Source organism: Strongylocentrotus purpuratus, unplaced genomic scaffold, assembly GCF_000002235.5.
Source record: "Strongylocentrotus purpuratus isolate Spur 01 unplaced genomic scaffold, Spur_5.0 spur5_scaffold_5, whole genome shotgun sequence".
Taxonomy (NCBI): Eukaryota; Metazoa; Echinodermata; class Echinoidea; order Camarodonta; family Strongylocentrotidae; genus Strongylocentrotus; species Strongylocentrotus purpuratus.
In genome coordinates, this window is record NW_022145611.1 from 42,296,762 (window position 1) to 42,317,446 (window position 20,685).

The 20,685-nt window shown below is 34.2% G+C and overlaps 1 protein-coding gene across 4 annotated transcripts in view; it reads right to left on the reverse strand.

Annotated features, from left to right (window-relative positions):
- Positions 1–1,310: 1,310 nt before the first annotated feature.
- Positions 1,311–20,685, reverse strand: part of LOC584177 (papilin) — a 111,556-nt gene continuing 92,181 nt past the window's right edge. For 2 of the 4 annotated variants that reach the window (XM_030998546.1, XM_030998544.1), the window contains 17 exons: positions 19,528–20,001; positions 17,647–17,752; positions 15,417–15,628; positions 14,468–14,656; positions 13,759–13,932; positions 12,945–13,145; positions 12,238–12,405; positions 11,574–11,777; positions 10,555–10,809; positions 9,812–10,039; positions 9,134–9,343; positions 8,571–8,807; positions 7,812–8,096; positions 7,220–7,507; positions 6,432–6,611; positions 5,963–6,052; positions 1,311–5,052 (listed from right to left, as the gene is read on the reverse strand). In XM_030998546.1, coding sequence (XP_030854406.1) covers positions 4,886–5,052; positions 5,963–6,052; positions 6,432–6,611; positions 7,220–7,507; positions 7,812–8,096; positions 8,571–8,807; positions 9,134–9,343; positions 9,812–10,039; positions 10,555–10,809; positions 11,574–11,777; positions 12,238–12,405; positions 12,945–13,145; positions 13,759–13,932; positions 14,468–14,656; positions 15,417–15,628; positions 17,647–17,752; positions 19,528–20,001 — 3,668 coding nt within the window. In that variant the 3' untranslated portion in view covers positions 1,311–4,885. The remainder of the gene's footprint in view (positions 5,053–5,962; positions 6,053–6,431; positions 6,612–7,219; positions 7,508–7,811; positions 8,097–8,570; positions 8,808–9,133; positions 9,344–9,811; positions 10,040–10,554; positions 10,810–11,573; positions 11,778–12,237; positions 12,406–12,944; positions 13,146–13,758; positions 13,933–14,467; positions 14,657–15,416; positions 15,629–17,646; positions 17,753–19,527; positions 20,002–20,685) is intronic. The other 2 variants (XM_030998545.1, XM_030998547.1) reach the window with 2 other exon arrangements.

The window sequence follows — 20,685 nt, forward strand, 5'->3', positions numbered from 1 at the left end:
GTATAAATGAAGAGCAACCCAGAATATATGGATGGATCGGAGATGAGCATGAAGTTGAGGAATGAATAACATTATGGTGTGGAGAAACCACTAGACCATGTCAGTGGACGACTCATCCATTTGAAGACAGTTTGGATTTGTCTCCTTACCCACCATGCCATTGATTTGCTAAAAGAGATTTCTTTCATCACGACCTCGTATCTTACCAGTGGCCTTTCATGCATGTCCTGTTGTGATTTTTGATGATTTTGCAAGTTTGACATCTCTTCTTTTCACATACTTGTAGGTTCAAATGTCTTTCCAATTTATTATCAGAAATGAGATTAAGATATACTGTATGTATGAGAGCAAGTTCAGGGGTCCCCCTTTTTTCCCCTTTTCTTTGATTAATCTACAACTTCCCCTAAAGTAACGCCTGGCTGGAATGCTCCCCAGGGAGTAGAGGTTGTGCACACAGTGTGTCCAGGCAAGCACTGAATTCAACGACCGGGGTAATAGTATATTTGTAAAGTGCTTAGAGACATTGTATTAAGCACTATATAAAAGCTAAATATTTTATTATTATTATTTGTTTATGTTTGCAGGAGCACCATAATTTTTCCCAATATGTCAAAGCAGGGAGATAGGAGTTTTACATCTCCCTGGTCTAGTATGTCATTGTATGTGTTTGATAGTAAGGTAATATTTTATGCTTCATTTTAAATGGAGAAAATTTTGAAATGCTAAACCACATTTTAAACTAATTTTTTATTTCTTCTGTTAAAAATAATTTTTCTCATCTTCTTAATTTTTTATTTAACGAGCTGTGAATTAAATAAATTGAGATTGTGTAAAGATGAACTAACAAATTTTTTTGTAGAAATAAAAAAGAAAGTATTCTTCACATACTCTACAAGTATTATACATTAAGAATGTTTTCTACCTTGTTGAAAACTTGAAATTGTTTGGGAGGCAAGAAACATTGGCACCTTGCAAAAGTAGATGCTGTTCTTAAGGGCATTAAATTTCCACATATTTGGACTACTAAGATGTCTCAGTATATATGCACAAATATATTATAATCAAACAAAAGCCCATCCAAGTAATTCATCATTTATTTTTTTGTAGTAGCAGACTACATTTGTGCTCCAACTCATGATTCAGCAACAGTTGCTCCAGGCTTTAAAGATTCGCTACGAGGGTTGCAACATTTCGCAGTAGGATTTTAGAATGGGTTCGAAGGAATGAAATTTGTAATTCTCTAAGTGAAGGATATTAACTGCAGAGCAATATAATATAATATAAGGACAGAGAACACAATGAAAACTGAATTTATACAAATGCAAAGTTTTATTTTCGAAAAAACTGTTGATAATTTCCACTGATTTACAACTGTAACAAATGTAATTGATTCATGATGGTGGAAGACACAGGTCTTTCTATTTTTGGTCCTTTAAAGTAACTTGGTCCTTTTAAAGTAACTTGGTCCTCCTATCTAACAATGAATATATGATTAACTCGACTTTAGAGGATAGACATAAAGTTTGAAATTGATTTTCATCATGTTATGATGAGAATTTGATTCAACAATGAATGCAATATTTCCTGATGATGATTACAATGTACAAACCTCATAAAGCAAAGATATATAATTTATATAAATCTGAAACTGTTCTTTCCTTTCCCCTTGTTCAGAAGTGTGATCGTAATACATAAACAAACTTCATTTGTTTAGCTTGACCTACATGTACACATATACATTGTTATTATAAGTACCATTTGTACAGGATAAATAGTCTAAACTAATGACAAAATATCCCTACTTTACGGTTACAATGTGTAGAAAAGAACAAAGTCATTAAAACAAAACAAATTAAAGGTCTACATCAAATGCACACAAATATTGATTTAAACAGAGAACTGAATGTTGAAAAGATCTTCTTTTTTTTGGTATCATCGAGCCAAACAGGATGGGGGATGGATGTACCACTATATTTTATTGTTCACAAAAACTCATACAGAGAATTTTACATTTTAAATTGAAATAATGATGTAGGAACCGTTCTTGTTAGAGCTGACTGGTTGATTAATAACAAAGGATGTGCCATTTGTTATCCATTTTCATAAAAATCTAAAAGCAGTCTCTTACAAACCAAACAGTACATTGTATATTTTTTTGCACCATCAAAAAGAGTCCATAATGAATTAGAATTGGAATGATAAGGATACATCACCTTGCTACCAATTCGGGGATATACTGGATATGTACACCAATCATGGAAATGGATTACACAATTCATTTTAAAGAATAATGCATGTTCTAATCATTTGCATTCCATGATAGAACATTGCAAGAACAAATTAATGACCTCGATTAAAAAATATGGTAGTTTTACATACTACATACCTTGCTATAAATGTAGATGCTCATTTAATATTTAAAATGATGACATTTACATAGGTTAGTTATTATTTGTAAATTGTTGAAGTATATCATTTAGTAGATCATTGCTATGTAAACAACAGCTGTAGAAATGCCCTTAGTAACATGTACTTGTCTCCTCAGAACGTTTTTTTCTTTACTTTAAGTGATATTGGTACATCAAATTCTGATCAAGTAAACCAAAATAGTGCTTGAGGTATTACATATTATGGAACATAAAACAGTGATATTATAAAAAACGAAAATGATGTTTAAAAAATCCCTGTTACATTCTGCAGCATGAATGTACATACATTTAGAAGTAGAACTGTTCAAAGCTGCAGACTTGTGATACAGCAGCTACACACCAATAGGCAGCAATACAATCAATCCTCTTATCAAGTGCACTTATTGCCATTACATTATAGTTGCTAAGTAGAATGAAATCCATGCATAGTTGTTAGGTGTAGGTATAATATGCTACATTATATGCTTTGACAATTCCTTCTTGGTCCCGTGTACTGAAAATAACATGTAGGGTGGTGAACAAGTGACAATATCTTTAATTGACCAGATACAAGATAATCTATTTCAATTTATTTCACGTATTGCTTCTTATTTGTAGAAAATCAATTATGGAAAACATGCAGTTAACAGGGTTTTATCATTCTGCATCATAAAGACATTCATCAAGTCACAATACATTATATACTCGTGAATACAAACAATTTATTCATTAAAATTATATTACAGCTACTAAAAGAATTGCTTCATGACAACCTTATATAAAACAAAACATCAAAATAAGCATGTGGATATAAAAATGGAACCGAATAAAGTAGAAAATAGTCTGAATTTATTCTTGTCGCAGTACACTTTGGCATATCAGAATGCAGCAATTCATTTTAGCACCATTGTGGAAGGTACATGATACCGTTTTCTCTTCAGAAAAAACGGTACCAATTACCAAAATATAAAAAATGCAATGAATAAACATAGACAAAGTTCCTATTTTACAGGTTTTTGATTCACCTCATTTGCTATAGATGAACAGATTGATGAATCATTTTGATCACATTAAAAAAAAACAAGGATAATATATTTTATTACATAGCTACAACATAGACACACAATTAGAAACATACATCATAGACACACAAGTAGAAACATACAAAAAAAGCACCCATTGAAATATATATATTTATAAATAAGAAGTATTAATACCACAGGTGTTATGTACAAAAGAAGTGTTTTGGGCTTGGTCTACAAAACTTTAAAAACAAATTTGCAATTGAGAATATATAAGAGGCTCAAAGACTCCTTACTAAAAGCCATTTATTCAAAAGAATATCTATTTACACTAGACTCGTTTACACTGAAAAAACTATTATTACCTGAAGCACATAAATATTTTATGATATTTTAGAAACAAGTTTTTTTAACATAAACATTCTAGAAGCACATTTTCCTACAGGTTTCATGACAAGTAAATGTGGACAATGCTGGACTCTAGTGCATACTCAGGACAATTTGCAAATATGTTGTTCAAATATACAATACATTGTGCTTACAAAATGAAAATTATTTCTAGGCCTGAAAGAGTTAATGTACTGAAAGACAATGCAGGGTTCCACCTTGAGAATTGCATTCATGTATTTACACTGTCTTCCATATTTGGTCATAATATTAGGTGTCATCTAGCACAGAGAAATTCAACAATGTTCCCACTTAAGTAACATTCCAGTCACATCACAATGTCAGACATGACTGACTTCATGAGAAGAAACATTTTCCCTTAAAAATAAGAACATCAGTTCCAGGGTTTCAAAACATTTTGAAGCAAATGAATTATGCATACCATACTACTCATGTACAAATGTACATGAATAATCTCATATTGCAAAATATTGATAAACGTTATTTGTTAAAACTTGATGTCAGGTACACAAAACATAATTCTATTTATCTGTTACACTGCTGGACTTGATCTAAAATCAGAGGGGAAATTATGTCATAAACAAATCAATAGTTCAAAGAAATTTACAAGATACTGGTATCTTCAACTGTTATAAAATATTGAAAGTCCTCATAAAGCAGTTCTATTCCACTTAAGTACAAATTTTGATTGAATCATAACCCCAAAGAATATAAATTGACATCAGAATCAAAACTCTATTACCCGATACATAACTTTGTGTAGGTATTAATCTCCCTAAACTCTGCAAGTTTCTGATTTGAAGGCTTATTTTGGGGCTGGATATACTTTTTAAAAGACAGGACAGAACAATAACTTGCAATGTGATATTGTTGGATTGGGAGTTTTACATATACTTTCTACTTTCTCTTGATGATCATTTGTCATAAAATGAGTACCGTAGTAACAATTACATGGGGTAATCAAACTAATCCTTTTCATAAAATATGAAAAAGATTAAGTGCATATCCAGTTTTCAAAATGGTAGAATCAGCTAGCTCCTCATACGTTCAAGGCCTAGCAGTAGTGAGCGGTAGCATGTTATTGTCCCTACATGTTCTACAGCAGAACTTGATGTAAGGATACGTCGGGCAGAGCTTTGCTATAACGATCAGCTGACATGATACGTACTGTGGCGAGTCTTGGCAGTTTGGATCCACCTCGGCACCTAAAATACCTAAAAAATAAAGAAAATAGAAGAAGACAGATTAGATATCCTTGTTTCATCAAAACGATGGATATGTGATGATGATGATGACGATGATGATAATGATGATGATGATGATAATGATGATGATGATAATGATGATGATGATGATATTGTTGATAATGATAAAGAGTACTGGTATATGTTCTGAGGGTATATTGCATGTTAGCATCTTTATGTGCCTTAAAGGTACTATGTCCCATTTGCAGGCCACAAAAAGAAAAAGGTTAGATTCCAATGGCATTTAAAAGATAATACTAATTTAGAACTCCCCTTAAAAAAGGGGTCTTGAAAACGTCTTTAAGTGGGAAAATAACGACTATTAGTTGTCAAATCAACTTAGGAGCTATAGAGCCAATAAGTAATAGTCTTGATTTTCAGACCATTGTACCGCATGGTCGTACGTTTTATGCTGCGCAAAGATTCAATCAAGTTTAATTTTGGCCATTACAAGAAGTGGGTTATTGATGTAGACAAATCCTTTACAGCTCATTTTATGTATGTTATTACCAAAGAAGAGAAAAAGCCAGTCAGTCACTCAATACTGACAATAGTGTCTGACAGTGAAGTCTAGCAAGTAAACAGGTTTCCTTGCATAATTTGAATATTAGGACACTGCTAACCTTTAAATTTCAGATAGGAGATACATGACACATTCATAATTCCTGCAAAGTTCTAAGTTCTGGCTGCAAAAGGGACATAGTATCTTTAACTACACTATAAAATTTACCTGCATTTTTATTGACATAAATTGACAAGCTATATTAATGTACACCACATTGATTGGCTATTTTCAACTTGGATGACCTAAAAATATACAGATTCTGTCAGAATTCCACTATTTTTACCACCATTTCCTACAATAGACACATCAACTTACCTGAGACAGAAATGACTGCATTGGCTGTTCTTGTACTGATTCCATTGGCTGCTGTACACGAGTATTTACCACGATCTGTTTGCTTTATATCTAAATGGAAGAGGATCAAAATACTTGTTTAGATTACATTCTTAACCATCAATATACTAAAGTAACCATAACTGAAAGGAATCACATCAACTTTTCTTATATGCAAGCTTAAAGTTCTGCAATATTACACTGTGTTTTACATGATACATGCAAACAATATTAAGCTAATATATATATATGTATATATATATATACATCTCTGTAAAAGATTTTATATACTACATGAACAGACTATGAAAGCCTATTGTCATCATATTTATGCATTCTCAATATATTTTGAGATGTATTATCAGGTGTAAATTTGTTCATATATTATGTCTCTACAATTTAGATATCTCCTTTGTACAATAGTTTCTCTTAAGAAGATGGATAAATTTACCTCTAATTGTAAGATCATTATTTTGACCGATGACAAAGCGATTAGTGTTGGGTAGTGGAGCATCATTACGGTTCCACATTACGTTTGGTTTAGGTGATCCAGTGGTCCCACATAGAAGCTGGATTGTGTCACCCTCGGTGATTTGCTGACTGAGGGGAGGATCCACTATTGCAACTTCGGCTGCAAAAAGAAAGAATGAGAGGAATATTGAAAATGAAGGAATATAAGTGGTGCAAGTATCAAGAATGTGAAACTAAACATTATTTTGTTAAAGGAACACAAAACCCCTGGCTAGTTAATATTAATCACCGATTCTCAGCTGATTCTAGCTGATACATACAAATTAACCTTTTATGTTTCCTGGGCAAGTTAACTTGTGATAATGTCTATTACGTTGAGGAAGTAAAAATTCTCTTTGATCTGACAAATAACTCTCCTATTTTGTATACTTTAGTAAAAAATTATGTATGATTAATAATTATCTGTTTAAATGAGAAAGGATAGGCGGCAAGTGGTAAAGAAAGAATACCTGACAGCTTGATTTTGTCAGTGCCTATGCCACAGCTGATCATAAGTACAATACATTATTCTTATGTATCCTCCCAAATCTAAAATGTAGCTGAAAATATTGAGCAAATTAGTACCGGCTTCATAATTAATACAATTGTTTTCTGGGTCTCTTCTCGAAGAGTGCAAACGAAAATGAATTCTATTTAAATGTGAATAGCACAAACAAAGTCCACTATGAAAGTGCTATCTGCAGCTCCCAACTAAATTTTGAATCTCACCTTCCACGATAAGAGTAAACACTCTCATCTGTATAATGCCATACATGTTCCTAGCCGTACACTTGTAGGTACCCATGTCAGCCAGACTGACATCAGCAATCTTGAGTAGTCCTCCCGCTCCTTTAGTGATCCTGTTCTCAATATCAGACAGTTCCATTCCCTGAAACTCCCAGGTGATGGTAGGGAGAGGGTTGCCCTTGGCTCGGCAGTTCATGTTGACGCTCTTGCCTTCCCGGACCTTGATGCGAGACTGGCGGTGACCGCGCCTCCTTGTAGGTCGAGAACGGTCTTTTAAGATAGAAGAAAGTGAGAATAGAAGTTTCACAAAAGGTTACATTTGAGGTATCAGAATGTATTGTCCTGTTATGCTACCTATAAAACATATTTGGTTAATGACTATGAAAACAAATGATATGTATATTTAAAGGGATAAATGCATCAACCTCTTGGTGAGAAGACTCTGTCAAATTAAAAATGTCTGTATGATGGTCTTCTGCATTTTTCACCTAAATTTGTTTTGATTACAAATTGTCCATGCTCACATTTACGACTTTAATTATCACAATCAAGCATTAACTTTTAGCACTCTCACCTGAAACTGTAATTTCAAAGGTGGCTATATCTGGTTCCCCAATGCCGTTATCTGCCACACACAAGAAAGGTCCAGAATCGCTGACCTTAGCATGCAAGATGGTCAAGACACCGTCCTCGCTAACTTGGAACCTTCGGTCATCAAACTCGGAGACATCTTGTTCAAACCTCTGCCATGAGATGGTTGGTGGTGGAGAGCCTGTTGCCTCACAGGTCAGGACGACCATGTCTCCAGGTGTGGCAGTCACTGAAGACTGGCTCTGTCCTATGCTGGCTGATGATGTACCTTAGGTGAAGGGACAATGGAAAAGAATATACGAGGAAATGAAATATTTGGGAAATGCAACACCTTTTTTCTATTATATTACAACTACTATTAAAATTGAATACAAGCTATCAAGATGATATTCTTACTCTCCATTAGAATGTTTGTCTTGTGTAGTACTCTATAGGTGCTACATAGATGCACAAACTTAATGCATTATTCAACTTAAGAAAAAACAGTATTCATAAAAGGCCATTCAAACTACTTCATTTAACCTAATCGATACATCAGATGCATGCTCACATGGTTCCAGTGATCAACAGGAAGTTCAATTTTTATAGTTTCCCAGAAACAATAATTCACAAAAACTAGGAGGTGTAGCAACATTCCCCTTGAAAATGCATACCGATTCCATGACTTTCAGTATGCCAAACAGCATATGTGACATGCAACAGTTTCTACAATTCTAACATTCTGTTTGCTGTAGGAACCAACCTTGGCAATTAGAGCTGTCAGTGCAATCTCCTTCCTCCGGTACCTCCTCCTCCTCCTCCTCTCCCTCTAGAGTGTCTTCTTCACCAATGATGATGACATCATTGACATCAATGATAGATGCCTGGGTGGTGATGATGGTAGTGGTGGTCTCTAGTCCTGTGTTTGCTTGTGTTGGAGTAGCTGCTGCTGCTGCTGTAGTCCTCTCCGTTACGGCTTCAGTAGGTTCTGCAGTCTCTGCTTTAGGAGTAAAACAACAACATTATGTTAAAGAAAAAAAATTATGTTGTTGTTGTCATAACTGTACATGTGATTTGTATACATATAAACCACATGTGGCCGTTTCCACAATTGTCATGGAGCAAAGTTCATTTGCTTTGAGCTTCACCATAAGGATCTCTACTCAACAAACTAAATAAAATATTTTGAAAGGCCTCTTAATGGAGATCAAGTAAGTTCATGATTGTTAACGCATGCCCATGTAAATTGTAAACATATAAATAATGAAGTATTTTTAATACACATGAGAAAGGAAATTCTGCTTTAAGAGGTTATACATGTCTTACCAACTGTGCAATCTGGTTGTCCATCTCGCCTCCTGGTTCCTGTAATCTCTTCTCCTGCTTCATTGACACACCAGCAGTACCTGGCCTGGCCTTCGTAGCATTGGACCTGGGCATAGGAACCATCTGGAGTACACTGAGCAATGTATCGGTCTTCTGTTTCACCATTGCTAGCAAGGCTCTCCTGGCGATGGATCTGACATGTTGTCAAAACTGGAGACAAAAAGTAGGGGCGAGTAGGAAAGGCATGCTATATGGTTAGGGAACTTTTTAAATACTGCAAATTATGTACATAAAAGCATCTTACATGTTTCAAATCAAACTTAAAAAATAGGATATCATGTTCACAAACCTCCTAAGCATATATATGTATCTGTTTGTTCATGAGTAAATATCCTTGATAAAGAATACATATTGTTCACAAAGGTAATAACTATTTGTCAATGATATAGATGCTGTGTTGGCCGGGTGAAATTCTTCAGATTACGACTTACTTTGGCATTTACCCAAGAGAAAGGATTGACAATGCAACAAATATTTGGTATCCACATGAAGCCATATGTCACGGGGGATAACACAAAAGTCAAAATGTACTGAAAATCAAAAATACCATACAAAAGAAATTGCAATATGCCTTCTTATTTCATGAGAACAAGAAGAAGATTTGATTGGTTGGTATACCTCTGGTGCTGACCCCATCACACTGTCTGGGTGTGGCCGTGTTAGGGTCTACATCCACCGCAAACAGGACGGACCCAGTGGTTTCATCTACACATAGACAACCTCTCTCTGTCTGGCATTGTAGCTTAGCAAACAAGCCTTGGGGTGTACATTGAGGCATGTAGTCTGACGCTTGGTTGTCTTCAGTGATCAGTCTGTATGATGTGAAGCACACTGTATCTAGGATACCTGTAGGAAAGGGCCAGAAGGTCAGTAGAGGCTATATAGTCATAGTTCAGTAGAGATACACATAATTATATCCCATAGTAAAGGTAAAAAGCAATTATGAAGCCTTAAATTTCATAGCATATATGGCTCAGTTTGCTATCACTGAATAAATATTAATTAGAATAACAAATTAAATTTCCTTATATTTGTCAAGAGGAATATATAAATACAACACTGAATAGGCTGCATGAAATATTTGTAGGTTTAGATAAATAGTATTTCGCCTGCCGTTTGAAAGGCTTGATGACCATACAAGGTCATAATATATTGTGTCACTTTTGTTAAACATTCATATAGGAAAGCATTGTGAATTCAATATGAAGCTGTGTGACCTCAGGAGAGAGACTATAGGGCACTACTATATATCATGCATTAAATGATAAACTATATTTCTTAGAGTTTCATAAAAACAAAATAACCACTAAAAAGCAGTTTGATGTAATTGTTAACAAAGGAAAATTGACCAATAATCTTACCATCACAACTTGGTCTCTCTTGACCCGGTAGAGTCCTGGTGAAGGTCAGCTCTTCTCCATTCTCATTCACACACCAGCAGTAATCATTGTTAGATCCAAAGCACTGCATGTGTTCATACTCTCCACTCTCTGTACACTGAGGTACATAGCTACCCTCGGCTGTACGCTGGTCCTGCTGACATAGCGACAGGTCAGCCATGTCTGCTGTGGTCGGCCTGATGGTGGGTTCAGAGTTACCAGCGCTGTCAGGGTACACTAAGGAGAGAAGTATAATATGTAATTAATTCTCTCTCTCCACTTGATATAAGCATCAGTTGAAGTATGTATAATATATTGATTGTTAATATATCAATGCTTTGCAGTTGGGAAAATCAACATCATACATCTGGTAATATATAATATGTAAGTCAAAATATAGATAATGGTAACACATCCAAAGTAGATATGAAGTTAATAATATCAAGTCAAATCAGCAGATATGTCTTTCTGACATTGAACACCATTGCCTACAGTCATAAAGGCTTCTGTAGATTATTCAGTCACCAAACACAAATATAAAAAAGAAGAAGAAGTAAGCTTCTGTTGAGAGGACTAGGGACAGAAATCTTGACTAATGAGTATCTACCATACCGTATCTAAAGACAATACAAACAATCCTATAATATCATCTATTTCTGTTTCAGGTGATATCTGTTTAGGCAGTGAATCCTACTTGGTTCATTTTTTATCTCTTTTACAATAGCTTGGACTAAGAAAAGCTAATCCCTAATCTAAAATTGGAATTAAGAACTGCAATAACTGATACCATGAAACACTGTTTGAATAAATGAAGAAAATGAACCCTAGCTTACACAAAACTTGTATACCGTAATGACCCCTACATCTGTTCAGAGCCAGAAGGGCATTAACATACAGAATGAACACGCTTCTTGGTCTCAACAGATTAATTAATGTAGGCAAGGTGAATATTGTTATATAAAGTGGAACATTTAAGGTTGAGGTCTTTCTAAAGAACTTACCTGAGCAATCAAGCCTTAGTGTGTGTAGTTGCCTGGTGATTCTACTGCCTTCAATCTCTTCTCCTAGGTCTGTGACACACCAACAATCTCCACTCCTAGGGGGGCATTGGACAGGTTCAAAGCTACCATCAAACTTACACTGTGGCCGATCGTTGATCCCTGAGGCTTCATGGAGGGCTCGGAGGCGCTCACATATTGTCTTGCCTAGTGGGTATTGGATTGGGAAAAAGCACAAGATTGAAGAAAAGGGGTGGATGTTCAGAAAGATGCCACGTTTACATGAATGAAATATTTTTCATATTAAAAATGATTAAAGTATCACTTTTTTTTGGTATCAAATTTGTTGGGGTTAATTATTGAATACTCTTCGGGAATACATGACTAACATTATATGGTGATGTTTGTGTTTTGATACCTTTTTAAGATTTTCACGGTAAACAGAGATTTAAGAGAATGACATTCAAGGCATAATAAGACATTTTAAAATTTACAAATTGAGACAAAGACAAACTATTCATGTAAATTTTAATTGACACTGAGCTTTCATTCAATCAATTAATATGACATATCAAGTTCAATTTCTGAGATCATTACAATACTACAAATAAATGAAAATGTTAGTAGATAACCATTTTTGAAAGAACTTTGATCAAGTTGAGCCTACCTTCAACGTAGCAAGCCTCCTGGCAAGCCAGCTCAGTCTCAAATCTGTTGTCGTTGCCATCACATCCACCATATATAAACTCCTTGCATTTTCCTGCTGTTACATCATATGCCCACATAGGAAAGAAGGCAAAGCAAATCCCTGGATCGGCTGATACACTGCACTGCTCTGTAATCAGGGAGAGATCAATATAAGGCTGCATTCATATAACCATGGCATGTTTTTTGTGTATAATGAAATGAGCATCATTTCTATATCTTATGACACTTGTGAATATATGAAGAGGTGTTTTGGTCTAGGAGACAAGTCTATGGACTGTAGATCACAAGGCATAGGGTTCAAATCTCAGCCCTTTTAATCTTGGATACAGTTGTTCATCATAACTTAGCATTCTTTCAGTTATATATGTAAAAAAAACAGTTTTAGGAAAAGAATGTGACATCTTTAAAACCCGATTGTGGATTGAATTGCCAATCAAACTAAAATAGCAACACCAACAAATCACTAACTCCAACAATGTGTATATTACAAAATCTTAATGCTTTGGTAAGAATATTTTATGGGGGAAATAATTATAACCATATAAAATAAGATTAATTGATTCCTCTTCATTCCCTTGCCATAACTGATGTTAAAAGTATACAATTTCAGTTTGCAAAATGGTTCTACAAAATCTAACAGACAGGCTAAAAATGAGCTTGACTTACCATACTTTGTAATTGGTACAATAACACCTATAACATTGGCATTGCATCTTTCCTCACAAGCCTGCTTATCCATGAAACGATTCTGGTTACCACGGCAACCTGAATACTCAAAATCTTCACACATGCGAGTATCAGCATTGAAGAACCATCTAACATGGGAATCCCTGCAGTCTCCATACTCTGCCTGTAGATTGCATGGATCTACAAACAAGCAAAAAGGACAGTCAATTAAAATAATAGTACTGGTTTGTTGTTGTTTTAGATTTTATGGCGTGTATCATTCATTTAAGAATATTTACGCTGGTAATAATTGTTACACTATCTATAGTAGATGTAAACATACATTTTGTGATTTATTTATTTTGAATACATTTCTTTTTCTTTAAAGGTAAAGACCAGTAATGGTCATGCGATTGCATTGTGAAAGAAACGTTGTGGAATCGATCAGAAAAGGTTGATCATCTAGCATCTAGCATCTGCAAGGTTCTGGAAACATCAAAATGATAAGAAATTTGGCCCATTCTTCGTAAAGTTACAAGCACTATACACAGAAAGATGTATATGGGACTACCCTATATCTCTCACAGACCATGTGAGAAACAAATTTACCAAATATATGAATTAGTAGGCGGTTTCCCGGCAATTTTTTTATCATCATGTATTAGTCAAAACATATTCTTTCACATGATTGGTAATGAGAGCTTCCATTTCATTTTTTGAAATTGGGGCGTTTCCAATACTGGTCTTTACCTTTAAATTACACAATTACTCAATGTACTAGGAGTTTCTAATCATTATGGGTAAAGTAATATACCTTCATGGAATGTCCCACAAGCAATCTCACAGTCAGCTTCAGTTCTGAAGCGATTCTTGTTACCACGGCAACCTCCATACTTGAAGATCTCGCACCTGCTAGTCTTGTCATTATAAAAGTAGTTCTCAAATGAGCCTTTACAGGGGCCAGGAGCAGCTGGCAGTATGCAGAGATCTGACAAAATAACATATTCAGAAGTAATTCACATTTTCATTTCAAATGTCAAACACAACAAAGTTCTTCTCCTTCTCCTGGTAATCTTTGAAGGGGTATGCCGTTTACCATGAAGATGAACTAAAGATTACATGTGGTGTGAGGAAGAATAACACACTAGAGTTGTTTGTGCTTTTTCATTTTGTCCCTAAGCAGCAATAATCAGAAGCATGTTCTAGTCTTGAATAATCTAAATAAGAATAAAATTGTAAGAAAATGAATTAAATGTCAATCCATTCACACATTTAGACAATTTCAATCCTTTGTGTTCAAATGATATAACTAGGACAAAAATTGTGGTAAAGAAATGAAATTCGAGAACATTTTAAAGAAGAAAGAAATTGAGAGCTGCTCAAAAGGGAAATCACAGAGTTACCAATTTGATCAATCAGAACTTTAATACTTCATAAACTATTCAAAAATCCTTTATCAGTTTTCCTTTCATTGATCTACTTCTCTCACTTTCTTCTTTTAATTAAATTCAACTTGATTATACCTTCTTGGGTGAGTTGTTCATCACCACCAACACACTCATTCCTGCATTCTTCATAGGTGTCAAAGAGGTTGGTATTGCCTCCACAGCCTCCGTACCAGAACTGAGTACACTGCCCATAGTTAGAGTCAAAGTAGTATTTCACTATCCAAGCACGGCAAATACCAGGGTCATTATACAGAGAGCAACGATCTGAGGATGGAAGAGAAGAAACAAAGGTTCATACTGGGATGAAATGGAGTGGCTATGTTCACTGTTTATTTGTATTTTTTTGTATTTATTAACATTTATTTCCTTCTCAACATTACAATATGAAACACAATATATATATATAAATTATGTATGTAACAATTATTTCAACATAGAGTATACAGTAAATAATTCAGATACGGAAGATAATTCAAATGAAAGCAACATTGAGTGAGATAATCAGGGAGAAATAGAAGGAGAGGGGAGGTAGAGATCGAGCAAGAAAGAAAGAAGAGAGAATGGAATATAGAAAAATAGAGAAAAAGAAAGAGAGAGCAGAGGAAAGAGAGAGGGAGAGAGAGCGAGGGGAGAGAGGGGAGAGTAAAAAGGGAGTGGGGGAGAGGAGAGGGAAAAAAAAGAGAAAGATAGTAAGAAAAGGTAGGAGAGAGAGAGGGTTGAGAGAAAGAGAGAGTGTGTGTGTGTGTGTGGGAGAGAGAGACAGACATACAGAAAATGTACATCAACTAATTGTAACTTATTGGACATACGTTTATCTTGGTCTCATTCATATACACAAGCTACGATTAAATGTAATGTACCCATACAACAGGAAAAGGAAAAGCAGACATACAAACAAACAAAAAGAGAGAAAGAAAGTAAGACAACGGTAGAAAGCAATGGAAGGAATAAGGGCAGAAGAGGGGAGAAGGGGGAAAGAGAGATAAAATGTAAGCAGGGGAGGAGGTTCACAATGAGATAATACCTTCTATAGGATCAATATCACATCCTTCATAGTTCGGTCCAGTAGCAGCATTTACATCGTCAGGGCAACAACGGAACTCAGTAAAGTCACATCCAATGCTCTCCCCTTCTCCACCTACTAACTCAGCAATGTCATCACATCCTGCATTGTCCTCTCCCTTAGCTGGGGTGATTCCATCTGGGCAACACTTATAAGGTGTCTGGTCACAATCTCTGTAAAAGAGAAATGCAATATTAAGGATCGTAAATCCTCTTGAATACTAGACCCCAATTCTCTTTTTTTCCTGCTTACCTCACTCAACATAAACGTATGAAAAATTTAGTTTTATCGCTTTTTCCCTCCCTTCTTATTCACCACAAACAATGACAGTTTGAAAAAAAAGTACAGAATCTATGAAATTTGAGGAAATATTTCTTTTATCTTAAAACTCAGCTAATGCAGCCTTAAGTATTCAAGTTTTCTTTCAAAAGTTGAAAGATTCTGGCAGACATTCCAAAAAATACATCAGGAATATTACTGTTACAAACCAATCATCATGAAAATCATATTCGAAAAAATCAATGCAGATACATGATATAAATGTCTTTCTGAGATAAATGATGGATAAGAGTGATCTTGAAACACAAAGAAAGGGCTTTTTCATACAGAAATAAGGTTGTACTAAATGGAGGTATTGAAATATGGTAGTGTAGCAGTAGGAAACGAAGTGAATATAAAGATGTACTCATCGGTTTTTCTTTCTGTTCATATAGCAATATTTCAAATGCATTTTTTTAACCACAGGAAGTTTTTGTTGTCATTATATATTCATGAATAATTTCAACTTAATCAAACAAGTGCAAAGATAACAGGAAATCAATGATTCTTATTTGTCTTTCAGTGAATATTTCTATTTCTTTATTTCTATTTCTGTACTGGTGGTACTCTTAGGGCAGCTTAACAAAGTGAAGTGACACCAAATGACACGTCTGGAAGGAAAAATACATAATTGTTAAAAATCATATTTTCTTGGCATTGCCGTATAGAACCATATTGAATACCTTTACTATCTTGATTATGCGTAGAATAACCATGTCAGTTTACAACTATTAATTCACCGATATCACCAAAATATCATGCTTCCAGACATGTCTCTTTGTGCCACTACATTTCAGATGGATCAAAAACTTACACAGTTCCATGTGAGATGCAAGTATATACAGCAGGATGAAGCAGTAGATGATATGGCAAGGGTTTACAAACAAAATAACATTCAGCACATGAACACATTAACTCATAGCTCTGACAAATCAATTTGACTGTTTGGTTTTATCATGCATTAGGCATTTATTTCAGCTTTGGAATTATCTTTCACAGTTTTGTGTATTCTTGAACAATGTTTCTGATTTTGAAGAAAAAAACAGATAGAAATTGATGTTTTTCAAAGAGTTTTGGGAAAGCACAATAAAAGCAAATGGGGTTGGTTTATAAAAGATGATAGCAATGAAATTTAACATATCCACTACACCACAAAATTCATATATGAAACAGACATACAGTAATGAAGCATACATGCAAAACAGAAAATATCTATTCTGAACTAATGAAATGTGTTTTGCTCTTAAAGAAGTCACCTCCAGAGATATAACCCAATATCAGCTGTAGTCAAGTGAAATGAATTCCAACCATAAACCATTTTATACTGAGGATGTGATGTGTGACAAACTTTACTATTTCGAATGTAGAATGTTGATGTATCATAATTTCATAAGAAATGGTCACAAGTACAGACACCACTTTTAAAGAACACAAAACCATTTAACAAGATACATACAATGACAACCAAACAGTACATGTATAGGCATGGGTATGTTATACTGATAAGCATATTGTTCCGAGGACCCCAAAACAAAATATAAAATATCAGTTCACTCCGGCCTAAATTGAGTACAATTATGATACCATATCCCATGAACCAGCCTAATAGGGTTTGACTGCAAGGATAGAGATGGCATGTGATGGTGTCAAATGGGATATTTGAAGAATGTTTCACCTAATATTACAAACTTTTCCTATATGGATGCACGTGAGCAATACTGAATACCATACAGCCAATTTCAGGCATTGAATATTGATATAGAGTCTAGACAGAGCGCATGCAATAAAGATTTGAATGAATGAATGAAGCCACAGGAATACAAGTGCGTTGGACAATGCTCCGATGCATTAAAACCTGTAACCACTAACTCACCTACACCCTTCACTGAAGGGCCCTGTAGCGGCTGTTACACCGTCAGGACAACATCTAAACTCACTCTCTTCACAACCCACTGAACTCTCTGTGCTATCTAGAATGTCTGAATGGGAAATATAACAACCATTTAGGCACAGGAGGTGGTTAGTACATTCAAGGAAACAAGAAAAAACATTACGCTGTTCCTTGATTTGCAATATAACAAGATAGGACATACATGTATTTTACAACATTAAAACACATGATCACAAAAACACATATAAGAACATTTTAAAGAAAGTGGCGCTTATTACATGAATCATCATTCAATCAGCATGCAAGGCTGCCTGCCATATACTCTTCCTCCTGTCATAGTTTATGAATATGGGATAGATCATTTAATGGGATCAGTGAAATTTCATTAATTCATTGTGAAACAAATCGTTTGGAATATTTTTGAAACATAATTATGTTTAAAGAAAATTAGTATGGCAAGACTACCTTTGCATCTGAACAAATATCTCCTTCAAACTTAATCAGAAATTAAAGAAATTTAGGAACAATATCAATATGAAGTTCTACAAGTTTGCTTTATTTGTATTGCCAAACTACGGTGAACATAAAAGGATTAACGACGGTATTGTACATATGAAGCAATGAGAATGCCTAGAAACTAAAATAAATTACATTCTATATTAAAAAACTAAATATATACATATCAATATGCTTTGAGAAATGTAGCAAATCAAAATCACCTAATCACGGGTTATTGATATCATAACCAAAAGATTAGATGAGTGAGATTAGAATGGTCAATATAATATAAAAACTATTTTTATTTTTGATAAATAAATCATAAGAAAAAAATGATAATCAAATGAAATCAGATACTGTTATTGTGAAAAATAATTCTAAAATTGATAACATGATGATGAAGTTGAAGTAAACTTAATGATTGTTGTATTAATGATACCCAAAAGTAAGAAAACATTTTTTTATTTACCACAAATACCTTATAAGTGTCAGTCTACAAATCAAATCAAAAGTATTCCTTTGAGCTGAGAGATAGTTAGATTAGTAGATTAAAATCAGTCAAAATGCACCTATTTACAAGTTAAAAAGCAATCACAGGTGTGATCATGGTTGTTAGCCATGTCAATATCCATTTGAATCCAATTAAGACATTTCAATAACAGAATATTATAATCAATATCCACTTTTAGAAGCCCAGGTTTATGCAAAAACTATTAGTTTCCTCAACAAAACATTATACATTGTCTCAAGAGTATTACAAAAAAGTTTCTACAAGATGATTTTCCATTGTTAAATAATCATTCTCTCCCACACTGAATGCTCATGAAATATTGTATTACTAATAAAGTACTGGTAATGTTTACCATGACTGTTATCTCCTGAACTCCAAATCAATTTATAAATGGATTGAAAACTAGAAGTAAATCTAAACTCAACCAAGTTTATCATCGCCTCAAAATCATAGATGTTATTTAAAGAAATGAATGAGAACAAAATCTGAAAAAATTCCACCAAATTATTTAAGTATATAATCAGGAAGCAATTCATATTAATAATTAATTTAATCAGACACCTGAAAATAAACTGCTTAACAATGACTAGTTATGTTCAAAAATTAAATCAAAACTTAATATGAAGCAAGAGCAATAGTGAGTAAATAGTTTGTGCATCAAACAATAATGGTTGTGAGATAAATGATTAAATTACCCCAGAAATCATAGAGAATCTTTGAAGGCCAACATGCTTAGAACCTTAAAATTCTAGTTTCTGGGAACAAATGATGTGTTTACTGTATATATGTGTTAGGTGCCAGTCTACCAGTGCGTGTGCTGCTGCAACAATATTAATTTGTCATCCATATCTTACCATCATTTAAGATATTTTCATCATGAGAAGATGGAACAGCAACATTGAATGAAGAAACTACTTCAAATGACAACGAGTCATTGGTATTTGATGCTTCAGGACTAACATGGAGTTGTCCAGACTTCGTCTGTAGTTGGGTGCTTTCAGTACTTAACATTGTGTCTGTCTCTAGATTGGCCAGATCAGTGGTTATTCCTTCTGTTCCACTATGAAGCCTCTCATTCACAAGGGTTGGGATTTCAAAATCATGTATCTCTACTTCTATTATCATTGGAACTTCTATGATCTCTGTGAAACTTATTATTTCTTCTGTTATGAGCATCATTTCTTCCGTTGCAATATCTGTAGCTAAGATGGTCACAGTTTCTTCTGTTACAACTTCTATTGCAGCTTCTGTTGTACTCATCGTTCTAGCTGTTGTACTCATTGTTCTAGCTGTTGTGAACATTGTTTCTTCAATTTCTTCTGTTCCATCTAAATTACATTGATACATTTCAGAAAGTCACTTATGATAAAAGGGCTGCTGCTTTAAATTACAATGTAGTAAATATAGACATTTCTGAATAGATTTTCTTTCGACTAAAATGCATCTAAACCATTTAAGTAACTACACAGGCTTATATCAATCAAATAATTTTTTTTTGGAGGGAAACTCAGCATTCAATTTAAATCAAAGTTTCAAAAACAGGAATATACCAGACACACCGCTCATAATTACTCTACTGTAAACTGTGGAAAGAAACAAATTCAATTATCATCATATACTCATATATATTATTATGTACTATTTGAACCAATAAAATCATGCTAGATTGTTTCAACAGGAAGCAAACAAGTAAAACTGCAGTTGAAAAATACACATGCGCTCCGTACTATATAGAAATCTAGCCTCTTGTCTGGAATATTACAAATGTTTTTAAATTGTTAAAAATCTTCCACTAATATTTTCAATTTGTCAAACCATCAAGAAAAGGACAAGAATATAGAGTTTAACAGGGAAGAATGGGAAGATATGATTTAACTAGTATAATACACTACATGAAAAAAAGATGGAGAAAAAGGAAGGAAAAAATTGAGCAATTTACACAATGCATTGCAAGACATACATGTTAGGGAGCTTTAAAATATCATGATACTGAAGCTACAAAGAGTTGAACC